The 13808-nt window shown below is 46.9% G+C and overlaps 1 protein-coding gene across 9 annotated transcripts in view; it reads right to left on the bottom strand.

The window, feature by feature from the left end:
* Positions 1-364: 364 nt before the first annotated feature.
* The window catches only part of SLC15A5 (solute carrier family 15 member 5), a 66049-nt gene continuing 52605 nt past the window's right edge, over positions 365-13808 (bottom strand). For 8 of the 9 annotated variants that reach the window (XM_045016955.1, XM_045016970.1, XM_045016931.1 and 5 more), the window contains exons 9-10: positions 3453-3561; positions 365-832 (exon numbers count right to left, since the gene is read on the bottom strand). In XM_045016955.1, coding sequence (XP_044872890.1) covers positions 685-832; positions 3453-3561 — 257 coding nt within the window. In that variant the 3' untranslated portion in view covers positions 365-684. Of the gene's footprint in view, positions 833-2180; positions 2305-3452; positions 3562-13808 lie in introns of those variants that run through there. The other variant, XM_045016948.1, reaches the window with a different exon arrangement.

The following is a 13808-nucleotide window of genomic DNA, read 5'->3' on the forward strand; positions in this document are numbered from 1 at the left end:
AGAGGTGATGAGTGAAGTGATTCCTGTGCATGCATCTGATGAGCAAAATAATTGGGGTTATTTAAATAATTATAATAGTACCACCTAACTCTCGCACAGGGTGCTTTGCATTAGTAGCTCTTAAAGTGCTTTACAAAAGAGGTCAGTATTATCCCCATTTTACAGAGGGGAAAATCAAGGTGTGGAGTGGTGAAACGACTTGCCCAAGGTCATCCAGCCGGGAATAGAACACAAAGCTCCTGAGTTCCAACCCACTGTTCCATGTAGTACGCAACACTGTCTCCAAACAAGATTTTAAAATAGTTTATATGTAAATGTGTGACTCAATGATTTGCTAAACAAATTTCTAAGTGACTTTATTCGGTTTAAGCCATAATTAAATACATATGTTAACACATTATACGTTTCCCCTCACCATTTAAAAGGCTCTGCTCTGTAGCCATTTTGCTTGTGGAGCTCTCATTGACAGCAACCGGAATTATGCTGCTGGAGCAGCTACAGGGACAGGCCCTAAGCTTGCAGTTGTTTGTGGTACTTGGTAAAAAATATAACAACAAATCGGTATTATTGCTAAGTCCATTCATAAATACATAGGCAGTTTCATTAAAATATTCCAGATGACTGACTGCAACAAAGCAGGTAGACTGCACTCTGATGCCAGGTCTGTCAATTAAGGGTAAAATTTTATAGGGCTGTCTCCATAGGAGATAAAGTGGAAGAATATTCTAGGACACTGTCATAAAACTTGGGAGAATTTTCATGCTGCAGAAGTTTCTTGTCAAGGATGCTTCCTCTGAACCCTTGGTCATATTCTTGATTCAGATTGCTGTATCTGCAAATAAAAAAACCAAAGCAATATGACCCTCCTTTTTAAGGATTTGCTCTGCTGGGATTTTGCTGTGTGACCTTGGGCTAGTCACTTCCCTCCCTGTGCCTGAGTTTTCCCCATCTGTAAAATGTGGATAATAGCACTTCATAGAATCATAGAATCTCAGGGTTGGAAGGGACCTCAGGAGGTCATCTAGTCCAACCCCCTGCTCAAAGCAGGACCAAACCCAACTAAACCATCCCAGCCAGGGCTTTGTCAAGCCTGACCTTAAAAACCTCTAAGGAAGGAGATCCCACCACCTCCCTAGGTAACCCATTCCAGTTCTTCACCACCCTACTAGTGAAAAAGTTTTTCCTAATGTCCAACCTAAACCTCCCCCTCTGCAACTTGAGACCATTACTCCTTGTTCTGTCATCTTCTACCACTGAGAACAGTCTAGATCCATCCTCTTTGGAACCCCCTTTCAGGTAGTTGAAAGCAGCTATCAAATCCCCTCTCATTCTTCTCTTCTGCAGGCTAAACAATCCCAGTTCCCTCAGCCTCTCCTCATAAGTCATGTGCTCCAGCCCCCTAATCATTTTTGTTGCCCTCCGCTGGACTCTCTCCAATTTATCCACATCCTTCTTGTAGTGTGGGGCCCAAAACTGGACACAATATTCCAAATGAGGCCTCACCAGTGCTGAATAGAGGGGAATGATCACATCCCTCGATCTGCTGGAAATGCCCCTACTTATACAACCCAAAATGCCATTAGCCTTCTTGGCAACAAGGGCACACTGTTGACTCATATTCAGCTTTTCGTCCACTGTAACCCCTAGGTCCTTTTCTGCAGAACTGCTGCCCAGCCATTCGGTCCCTAGTCTGTAGCAGTGCATGGGATTCTTCCGTCCTAAGTGCAGGACTCTGCACTTGTCCTTGTTGAACCTCATCATATTTCTTTTGGCCCAATCCTCTAATTTGTCTAGGTCCTCTGTATCCTATCCCTACCATCCAGCCTATCAACTACTCCTCCCAGTTTAGTGTCATCTGCAAACTTGCTAAGGGTGCAGTCCACACCATCCTCCAGATCGTTAATGAAGATATTGAACACTTTGAGATCTACTGATGAAAAGTGCTGTAGAAAAACTAGGCAGTAGTTTATAGTCTTGATCATTTAAAGGAACAGGCATGAAATAAATTAACACATAGGAAAATATAGTACTTTTTGAATAATTCGTACTTGTATGTTTCAGCAATGGGCCTCAAAACACTTTATTGAACTTGTGGATAATAATATTCCACTTTATATGAGGGAAACTGAGGTACACAGAGATGAAATTGATCTATCCATTGCAAGAATCTGAGTAAAAAATATAGTCCAGAGCTAACCCTCTAGTTGCTGCCTCGTGGTATAAATTCAGATTTGGATTAGATATGGCATTTATGTGGTTGGCAAGATGCCAGCGTGGTCCTTGGTGTTGCAAAGTTAGGGAAATCTGTAATAAAACAAGTCAGATTTTTAATCAGGCCCTGTTACTAGAAGCACATTTCCCTCAGAGGTATTCACTTCAAGAATACTTAGTGCCCATATCAAGCTACCAGCCTTCCAGCAGAAGAATCATAGAAATTAAAATTAGCAAAGTTCATTTAGCTTATCTCAAGGGTTCTTGATGTTTTTAATAGTGTGAATCACATTTTAATAGAGAGACTTTATCTGTTAAATAAATATGTGGAGATATACCTATCTCAGAGAGCTGGAAGGGACCCTGAAAGGTCATTGAGTCCAGCCCCCTGCCTTCACTAACAGGACCAAGTACTGATTTTGCCCCAGAGCCCTAAGGGGCCCCCTCAAGGACTGAACTCACCATACTGGGTTTAGCAGGCCAATGCTCAAACCACTGAGCTATCCCTCCCCTCATGTTGGACCCCTCCCTTCCCATTTGCAATGGTGTGGGCTGCCTGTCCCTCTGTTGGGGACTGAATAGCATCCCTATGACAACTGTTGATTACAGGGAAAATATTAGTTAAGTATTTAGTGTATTTTTGGATTTTAACATGTTTCAGCAGCTGGAAACAAGGAGGTTGAGACAGCACCATGTCCCCGACAGTTTTGCAAACATTATTGGTGGTCCTATTGGCCACAGTTTGGGAACCCCCAGATTATATAATGTAAGGCCTACTGGCAATATAGAATTGATTCCTGCATTTGAGTGACTTGAGTCATTCCAACATCTCCACCAGGGAGTCTAGCTGACATTAGTATACAGCTGAGAAGCAGGAAATATTCCCTATGCATTCCTTTGCTCTATTCCATCCAATTATGCTTACATTCCCCTAAACAGTTCCCTTCCATCTTTAGTGTTAGCATTCTTCACAGAATTTTAGATTTTTAAGACCCCTTCAACAACTGGGACAAAGGATGTATATTTTGTTTTTAATCTTATCCCAGTGAAAGTACTTTCAAGCCTCTTCTCTCCAATGGGGAGAGGGAAAATCCTGAACTCTGACCTTCTGCATGGTAATCCAATGAACTACCTCTAGGCTGCTCAGTCAGCACTGCTTTGTTATAAGGTTTACTTGTAATTTTAATGAGAAATCCTACACACACTCGTGAAGTGTCAGATCCTCATTTTCTGGTACTTACCTGTGTGAAATGGTCCAGAACCCCAAGGTGTTCACCACCATTAATGAAGCCAAGAAGAAGTAGAATCTCTCCAAGTTACCCTCATTTAGGAAGTTTGGGAACCAATTGCCTAGTGAAGCAAATATTTGAAGCAGTGTTAGTTTATTCAACTGGCTAGGAGGTAGGTCACATATAAGTTACTGAAATATAAGCTTGTGTAAGATCACATAGATCCTACAGTGATGGGGGCTTTGAATTCTATCATAGATATTTATATAACCCCATTATCTCAGTATCTGAGCGCCTTACAGTCTTTAACACATCTATTGTACCCTTTTACAGATGGGTAATTTAGGCATAGAGAAACTAAATTACATATCCAAAGTCACAAAGGAATCTATGGTGGATGAGGGAATTGAACCTAGGTCTCTACTTAGCACCCTGAACATTGCTCTCTGATCATCTTCTCTATACTTGTATCACACATACAAAATCTACATTAAAGAGAACATATTTAAGGTTGCAAAGTCAAGCATTTTAAAGTTGGGAAATGCAGAAATAAGGTTGCCCATACAACCTTAATTAAACCTCATGTGTATATGCATTATGATGCAGTCTTTAATTACATGCTCACATACTAATTTTTCCACAGGACACTCACTGAGTGCGCAGAATGAATGGTGCTCACTTTGTGAGAAGTTATTCAATATTTTGTTTTTTTCTCATTGAGCAATAGGTGCCTCCAGGCCTTATTTATGGCACCCTATTAAACCCAGCTCTTGAGAGAAAATTATTAATATCTTCCACTTTCCACTCCTCAGACGTCTCATCCCAGTCCCACTTTCCTTGCCCAGCAAATCCTAGTCTCACCCCAGTCTACCCCTAAATCCACTGCAGTCTCCTTATCCAGAGAGTTTCAGAATGACACACCTCATCCAATTTGTCTCTTCCCTCACCCTGGCATCCAGCCACTCCCCTTTGCTCACATTCCTGCCCTAACTGGCTCCCAGTCCCAGTCTCTCTCCCTGAACTCTTCATTCAACCTCAATGTCCGTCCGTCCTCCGCTCATTGTCTCAGGCTCATTGTCCAGCAAGTCCCAGTTCTTCCCCCCAACACCAATTCCTTGTCAGATGTGCCTCTTCTCCTTCCTCCCCTCCTTTCCCGCCACACTGGTTCCTAATCCCTGTCTCCTTTCCTAGCCACTCCAAGTCTCTCTGTAGCTCCTCATGCAATCTCAGTCTCCCTCCCACCTACAGGCTCCCAATCCCAGTCTGTTGACCCAGCCATTTGCAGTCTCCCTAACACAGCACCCAGATCCAGTCTTCTTGTCCAGCGAGTCCCAGTCTCTTTCTACTTCCTCCTCCCGCCTCCTTGCACTGTTTGGAACAAAACCACATTTCTCAAACTTTGCTGTGAATGGGAAATGTGCTAATGGATATCTGAGAAGGTAAAGTCAAAGTGCTTCAGGCCTTCCAGCAGCACCATCCACCAGTCACTGGAAAAACAAGAAGCTTTGCCTTTTTGTTGCTTAACATACTGGCCAGGGATCTGCAACAGCTAGGACTTTCTGGTCCTCTTTATGCTGCACACCATAGCTATTTGTAAATACTCTATAAGCACAGACCCCTACCACTTGGCCTCTTGGTAGTATAGAGCTTATGACACATTTCAGCACTTCAAATTCCATCAAGTAAAGGACATTGGCACATATGCACATACAATCCAAAACACCTCAAGAATTTTGGGTAACTGCAATACCTTAAAAGTTTCCCCCTGCCTGTCAGATATGCTGTGCACATCATAATTGCAGAAGCAGATTTGCTTTTGGTAACTGTAGAGATTGGGTTTCACAGAAGGAAGCCAGTCATTAGTTAGACTGGATTTCCAGAAGTTCAGTTCTTGAAGGATGATCAAATATAGTTAACACACAAAACCAAACTGAAAGCACAGTGACAGAGGAGCTAAAATATCAGAGCAAAACTTTACAGGCAGTATCAAGCCCTTATTCTAACTGTAAAAGCAGCAAAGAATCCTGTGGCACCTTATAGACTAACAGACGTTTCGGATGCATCCGACGAAGCTCATGCTCCACACACGAAAGCTCATGCTCCAAAACGTCTGTTAGTCTATAAGGTGCCACAGGATTCTTTGCTGCTTTTACAGATCCAGACTAACACGGCTACCCCTCTGGCCTGGTCTACACTAGGACTTTAATTCGAATTTAGCAGCGTTAATTCAAATTAACCGTGCACCCGTCCACACAAGGAAGCCATTTAATTCAACCTAGAGGGCTCTTTAGTTCGAATTCGGTACTCCACCCTGACGAGGGGAGTAGCGCTAAATTCAACATGGCTATGTCGAATTAGGCTAGGTGTGGATGCAAATCGAACTTAGTAGCTCCGGGAGCTATCCCACAGTGCACCACTCTGTTGACGCTCTGGACAGCAGTCCGAGCTTCGATGCTCTGAGCAGCCACACAGGAAACGACCCGGGAAAATTTGAATTCCTTTTCCTTTCTGGACAGTTAGAATCTCATTTCGTGGTTGGACATCGGGGCGAGCTCAGCAGCACCGGCAGCAATGCAGAGCTCTCCAGCAGAGGAGTTCATGTAATCTCTGAATAGAAAGAGGGACCCGGCATAGACTGACCGGGAACTCTTGGATCTGATCGGTGTGTGGGGCGAGGAGTCTGTGCTTTTGGAGCTGCGCTCCAACAAACGGAATGCAAAGACCTACGAGAAGGTCTCCAAAGCCATGATCCAGACAGAGGATACAGCCGTCATGCAACGCATCGCCGCGTGAAAACCAAGGACCCCAGACAAGGCTACCAAAAAATCAAAGCGGCAAACGGACGCTACGGAGCCTGCCACCACTGCCCCACCAGTGACCATGGACTCTGACGATGGGACAGTGTCGATGGCCAGTTCCTCGGCGATGTTCGCGGAAGGGGAAGATGAGGAAGGGTTTGCGGAGGACGAGGCAGGCGACAGCGCTTACAACGCTGGTTTCCCTGACAGCCAGGATCTCTTCATCACCGTCACGGAGATCCCCTACCAACCGTCCCCGGCCATTAACCCAGATCCTGAATCAGGGGAAGGAGCAGTCGGTAAGTGCTTTAACCATGTAAACTTTTATTCTTAATATAACAGGAATCTGAAGTATGTGAAAAGGAAGTCTCTCTATATATGGGGATAGAACAGAAATCCTCCTGGGAGATCTCCACGAAGCTCTCCTGGAGGTAATTGAAAAGCCTCCGCAGGAGGTTCCTGGGGAGAGCTGCCTTATTGGGTGCTCCGTGGTAGCACACTTTTCCGCGCGAGGCTTTCATGAGGTACTCAGGGAGCATTGCCTCCCCGAGCATGGCTGCATAGGCCCCTGGTTTGTGCTGGCTTTCACGCAGCATGCGCTCTCTATCTCCTTCAGTGACCGTCCTCAGGGTGATCTCGCTCGGAGACTCCTGCATCTAATTAGGGGAATTACTGTAATGATACGCCTGGTCCAAAGTATTTTTAAAAAATCTACGGACAGACGGCATAGCAGAGACTCAGCACGCTGCTGCGTGACGAGCGTAACGGAAAGCCAAAGAATCAAATGGACGCTCATGGAGGGAGGGGGGACTGAGGATGCAAGGTATCCCACAGTTCCTGCTGTCTCCGAAAAGTATTTGCATTCTTGGCTGAGCTCCAAATGCTTCTAGGGTCAAAAACAGTGTCCGCGGTGGGTCAGGGCATAGCTAGGCAATTTACGCAGCCCCCCACCCACCCCCAGAAGTGAAAGGGAAAACAATCCTCTCTTGACTCTTTTACATGTCACCCTATCTTTACTGAATGCTGCAGATAGACGCGATGGTGCAGCACTCAACACCAACATCCTTGCTCCCCCCCCCCCGCCATGGGTGGCTGATGGTACAAAACGACTGGTACCCGTCCTCATCATCAGCCTATTGGCACATGGGGCAGTGCAAAAGGACTGGTAACCATGCCGACTACCATCTGTCAGGTCCCCCAGTGTCAGGTGAACCTAATTTTTCATGGTAGATGGTGCAGTATGGCTGGTAACCGTCTTCATCATAGCAACAGGGGGCTGAGCTTCATCAGCCCCCAACCCTTCATGTGTAAAGAAAAGATTCAATTGCCCCTGGACTAGCAGCAGGATGCTGGGCTCCTCTCCTCCACACTCCTGAATGTCCTATCTGGACTATCATAGCAACTGGAGGCTGCCTTCCACTCATTTCTCACTAACAAGTCACTGTGTCTTATTCCTGCATTCTTTATTACTTCATCACACAAGTGGGGGGACAATGCTATGGTAGCCCAGGAAGGCTGGGGAAGAATGGAATGAACAGGTGGGGTTGTTTGCAGGAGCACCCCCTGTGAATAGCATACAGCTCATAATCTATGCAGGATCTGACACAGAGCAGCTGTGCTCTCTGGTTCTCTGATACAGTGGTTCTCTAGTACACTTGCCCATATTCTAGGCAGGACTGATTCTATTTTTAGATACCAAAAAGGAGGGATTGACTCAGGGAGTCATTCCCAATTTTGGCTTTTGCGCCCCTGGCTAAGAGCAGCCAGGGGCACTTATGACAGCAACAAATGGTGCAGTGCAAAGGGACTGGTAACCATGCCCATCTTATTACCAATTTATGGTATGGTAGATGGTACAGTATGGCTGGTAACCATCTCTGCTGTCATGCAAAAGCAAAAGCATGCTGCTGTGTAGCGCTGCTGGACCGCCTCTGTCAGCGGCATCTAGTACACATACGGTGACAGGCACAAAAGGCAAAACAGGCTCCATGGTTTCCACGCTGTGGAGTCTGCCACGGCAATCCAGGGAAAACGGGCTTGAAATGATTGTCTGCTGTAGCTTTCCCGGAGGAAGGGATGACTGATGACATTTACCCAGAACCACCCGCGAAAATGGTTTTTGCCCCATCAGGCACTGGGATCTCAACCCAGAATTCACAGAGACAGACTAGACTGTGTTCATTGTTCGCAAAAATTTATCTTTGCAAGGAATTCACTCCCTTTTTCCCATCACACAGCTTCGACTGTCTCCAGACCCGCCACAGCATCCCCCTCACAGAGGCTGGCAAAGATTAGGCGGCGAAAGAAAAAGACACGGGACGAGATGTTCGCTGAAGTTATGGGGTGCTCCCGAGACGAGGCGGACCAGCACAGCCAGTGGAGGGAGACCCTCTCTCTGTACCAGCGCTCACACAGTGAACGGGAGGAGAGGTGGCGTGAGGAAGACAAGCAGGCGACTCAAACGCTGCTTGGACTAATGAGGGAGCAAACAGACATGCTCCTGCGCCTTGTGCATGTTCTGCAGGACCTCAGGCAGGAGGACAGAGCCCCCCTGCAGTGTATCTGCAACCGCCCCCCCCCCCCGCCACAAAGTCCCATACCCTCCTCACCCAAAATAACCAGAAGGAGGGGCGCCAGAGGCCGTGTAAACTGTCACTGCACCCCAGCAGAGTGCTCAAGTACCCAAAAGCTCTCATACCCTAAATTTTGAGAAGTCCTTTCCTTCCCGCCTCACCCAAGCCCCCATCCCAGTTTCATCCCCTAACTGTCTAGTTGATAATAAAAAATACTTTTCTGTTAATTACTGTTTCCGTCATGTTCTTTTAGAGGAGACTGTGTTTGAAGGGGGGGAAGGGGGTTGGTAATTTGACAGGACAATCACCTTTACCAGGGTACAGACATGGGGGCAGGATCAGCAGCAGGTCACACACACTGCAGTCAGTACGCACCCTGGTCGGTATGGGAGGTGGTTTGCAGGTTCTGTGTGGGTGGGGGGGTACGTGACTTTGTAGCGGGGGAGGGGGGTTACAGATCTCATGCAACGGTCCCTGTCCTGGACCACAGAGCCACGCAGCAGAGGAATCTGTATCCGTCCTCCCCCGCCAAAAGGCCACATAGCCCCCGCACACAGAGTCCCAAAAAGGAGGGATGGCAGGCTCCGTTGAAACATCCAGTCCGGCACTGCAGACCGCTCTGGGAGCAGGAGCCTGTCATTCCTCGAGTTTACAGGCGGTCTTTACATCACTGCACACCCTACCCAGCACAGTCCGTGTCCCAGTTTCAACCCTGTAACGCAAAGTCATCAATAAAGAAACCTTTGTAAAGTTACAGCGGAACATGTATTTTATTTTTAAACGTGTGTTGGAAGTTGGGGAAGCGGGGTGGGCGGGGTTTGTAACTGCAGATGCTAGTCAACAGTCACTTGGTAAAGAAACAGGGGCAGGTTCAGCTTCTCGGTAAAGAAACTGAACAGTCACAGGTCACGCTGCTCACTGCTCGCTGGTACTTGAAGAGTTCCTTGTCGCTGTGCAAGGCGCCTGCACAGAGCTTCACGAGCCAGGGCATTAGCGGGTAGGCTGGGTCCCCGACGATCACTATAGGCATCTGCACATCCCCAAGACTTATTTTGTGGTCCGGGAAGAAACTACCTTCCTGCAGGTGTCTAAACAAACCAGAGTTCCTGAAAACACGCACGTCATGAACTTTGCCTGGCCACCTGACGTTGATGTTGGTAAAACGTCCCCCATGGTCCACCAGTGCTCGCAGCACCATTGAAAAGTAGCCCTATTTCTCAGCAGCTGACTGTGGAAGAGGTGGACGATAAGGTGCGAGGAGTTGACAACGGCCATAACTGCAGCGGGATCCGTGCTCAAAGTGCTGTGGCACCCGCGCTGTCACTGAGCAGAAAAGTGCATGAACAGATTGCCCGCAGGCGCTTTCAGGGAGGGAGGGAGGGAGGGAAGTTGTGATTGACGGTTCAATGATGACAGTTACCCAAAACCACCCTCGACACATTTTTCCCCCCCAGCATGCATTGGGGGGAAATCCCAGGATTCCAATGGGCAGCGGGGAGTGCGGGAACTGTGGGATAGCTTCCCACAGTGCACCGCTTCCAAAGTCGACACTGGCCCCGTTACTGTGGACTCACACAGTCGAACTAGTGTATTTAGTGTGGATACACAACTTCGACTTCATAAGGTCGATTCCACAAATTCGAATTAAGTTGATTCGAAATAGTCTTGTAGTGTAGACGTACCCTCTGATACTTATTCTAACTGGGAACTCAGGCTGCTTATCACCAAGAAAAACAACAGCTTTCTTCACTCCCCCATTTCCAATATGAAGTCCTCCAGTATTAGAAAGCAGCTTTTCCCCAGAAGGCTTTGCTAAAAGGGGAATAAGAAAAAAATAACTTTTCTTTTTGCAGTTGTGCCATTGAAAACTAATAGCCTTACTTGACCTAAGCTGTCTGTTGGCATTCTTAGCTCAGTTTGCAAGAGCTACTTAACCTAATTAGAATGAGGAGGAGAAGGAAACTACTTCACTTTGAGAGAGTGACCAAAGGAATGAAAAAAGGATCTCTGCTTTCCTCTTTCATCCTCATATGCTTTCATCCATACCTCAAGGTTGTAAACATCTCTCACTCCACTAAGCAGTCCCCTTTAGATCTCTCTGGATCAATAAGGATCAACTGTAATCAGTACAGTAATTTTCCCTCATCCTTCTCCAGACTTTGTTTTGCACAGTGATGCCTCTCCGCCTGTCGGAGAACAGCACCACCTCACCTCTGCATGTGTGGCTCCCTTTGTGGTGTTATCTCAGAACTAGTTTTAAAACGTATCACTTAACATTGTCAGTTGACTGAGCTCCCAGGTACCATAACTTCATTTTAGTAGCATATAAACTTTTACTGACATAATTCACAATCAGGCAGTTTTTCATTTTACATCCCCCAGTGGCCGATAGAAGAAGGAGGGAGAGTGAGTATCTGATGAAAGGAAAAGCAAGCATGGGGTTCTGTACTACAGCTTGTCAAAGCAGAGTTCACACTGTCTGTTGGATTATTTACATCTATTGGTCTAACTATGTGAGCAGCAGGAGCTTCGTAATGGAACTGAGTTTACCAGGGAATCCAAATAGAAACTATGTCATTAAAATACTACTGAATTATAAGAAAAATGAATTTAGTTCCATGCCTGTGCTCTGCGGAGTTTGTTGCTTCCAAGAGAACAGTCCCAAAACCGAGTCCCTAAGACTGTGTTTTCAGTGCTGATGAAGTGTTAATAGTGTTGGAGATGGAAGCCCTCTTTTCATCTGCAGAACAAGTATAGAAATAAGCAGGGCCGGCTCCAGGCACCAGTGCAGGAAGCAGGTGCTTGGCGGCCAATGGAAAGGGGCAGCATGTCCGGGTCTTCAGCGGCAATTCAGCGGCGGGTCCTTCGGTCCCTCTCGGAGGGAAGGACCAGCCACCGAAGAATGAAGCAGCGCGGTAGAGATGACGCCGAAGTGCCGCTGATCGCAGCTTTATCTTTTTTTTTTCTTTGCCGCTTGGGGAAGCAAAAAAGCTAGAGCCAGCCCTGGCAATAAGCAGCATGATCTAGTGGATAGGACACCGGACTGGGAATCAGGAGACCTGGGTTCTACTCCATGCTGTGCCATTGACCTCCGGTGTGACCCTCGATAATTACTTCTCTCTGGGTTTATTTTCCCTCACGCTCCTTCTCTGCCTTGTGTTTGAACAGTGCCTAACCCAGTGGGGCCCAGATCTGAAGGGGGGTCTTTAGACAATAGTGTAATAGAAAATTGACAAGGAAAGCAACAACAATGCAAGCACCCCCTTCCTCGAATCAGAAGGGCTAGTTTTGGGGTGAGAAAGTTGTTCTGTCTTCAAGGCAGACGATAGGCACACTGTGACAAGTCCTGCCCCTGTGTCATGCCCCCCGCTGCACTGAAAGTAGGAGGCAGCAGTGGGGCTCCCTTCTCCCCCACCATTCCAATACTGGCAGCAGGGGCCAGTCTCTCCCCAGTAGTAGCAGAGATCCTCCTCCAGATAGGCAGGGGTGACAGCAGTACTGGGAGTCTTCCAAATACTTAGCCAGTAGCCAGCATGTATTTGCGTGGGTTGCCCAGGCCTGCTGCACAAGGGATGGTCCAAAATTTTCAGTCAAAATGGTTTTTCAGCTTTTGTTTAAAAAAAATTTCCACAGAAAGTTTTGACTTAGATTTTCTTTTAAATGAAAAGTTGAAATTTTCCATGGGGGGGGTAAAGGTGTGGAGTGTGACATCTGTCCGGCTCTATCCTGCACCCACACACCATCGTCTGCTGAGGTGGCCTCCACAAAGCAATAGGGCTTGGATTTAAAATTCCATTGAGACACATGGGGGCAGCTCACTAGGAGCTATTGCTTCAGGCTGGCTGAAGATTGAAAGCCTCCCTGCATGGAGTAAAGTCTGTTCATGTTTTTAAGCTTTTCTTCTACACCATGAGACACAGAACTTTACTTGGTCTGTTTTGATTGTTCAGTGTTTCAAATGGAAGCTGAGAGTCTGTTGTAATCACAGAATTCCAGGAGCTGGTGTCCCAGGGTACGTCTACACTACGGGACTATTCCGAATTTGCATAAACCGATTTTGTAAAACAGATTGTATAAAATCGAGTGCGCGCGGCCACACTAAACACATTAAATTGGTGGTGTGCGTCCACGGTCCGAGGCTAGCATCGACTTCTGGAGCGTTGCACTGTGGGTAGCTATTCCGTAGCTATCCCATAGTTCCCGCAGCCTCCCCCGCCCCTTGGAATTTCCGGGTTGAGATCCCAATGTCTGATGGGGCAAAAATCATTGTCGCGGGTGGTTCTGGGTAAATGTCGTCAGTCACTCCTTCCTCTGGGAAAGCAACGGCAGACAAGCATTTCGCGCCTTTTTTCCCTGGATTGCCCTGGCAGATGCCATAGCATGGCAATCATGGAGCCTGTTTTGCCTTTTGTGACTATCACCGTATGTGTACTAGATGCCGCTGACAGAGGCGATTCAGCAGCGCTACACAGCAGCATGCTTTTGCTTTTGCATGACAGCAGAGATGGTTACCAGCCATACTGTACCATCTACCAATCCATAAATTGGTAAAAAGATGATCATGGTTACCAGTCCTTTTGCACTGCACCATCTGTTGCTGTCATAAGTGCCCCTGGCTGCTCTTAGCCAGGGGCGCAAAAGCCAAAATTGGGAATGACTCCCTGAGTCAATCCCTCCTTTTTGGTATCTAAAAATAGAATCAGTCCTGTCTAGAATTTGGGCAAGTGTACTAGAGAACCACTGTATCATAGAACCAGAGAGCACAGCTGCTCTGTGTCAGATCCAGCAGAAATTATGAGCTGTATGCTATTCACAGGGGGTGCTCCTGCAACAACCCCACCTGTTGATTCCATTCTTCCCCCAGCCTTCCTGGGCTACCGTAGCATTGCCCCCCCCACTTGTGTGATGAAGTAATAAAGAATGCAGGAATAAGACACAGTGACTTGTTAGTGAGAAATGAGTGGAAGGCAGCCTCCAGCTGCTATGATAGTCCAGAC

This window comes from Mauremys mutica, chromosome 1 (genome assembly GCF_020497125.1).
Source record: "Mauremys mutica isolate MM-2020 ecotype Southern chromosome 1, ASM2049712v1, whole genome shotgun sequence".
Lineage (NCBI taxonomy): Eukaryota > Metazoa > Chordata > Testudines > Geoemydidae > Mauremys > Mauremys mutica.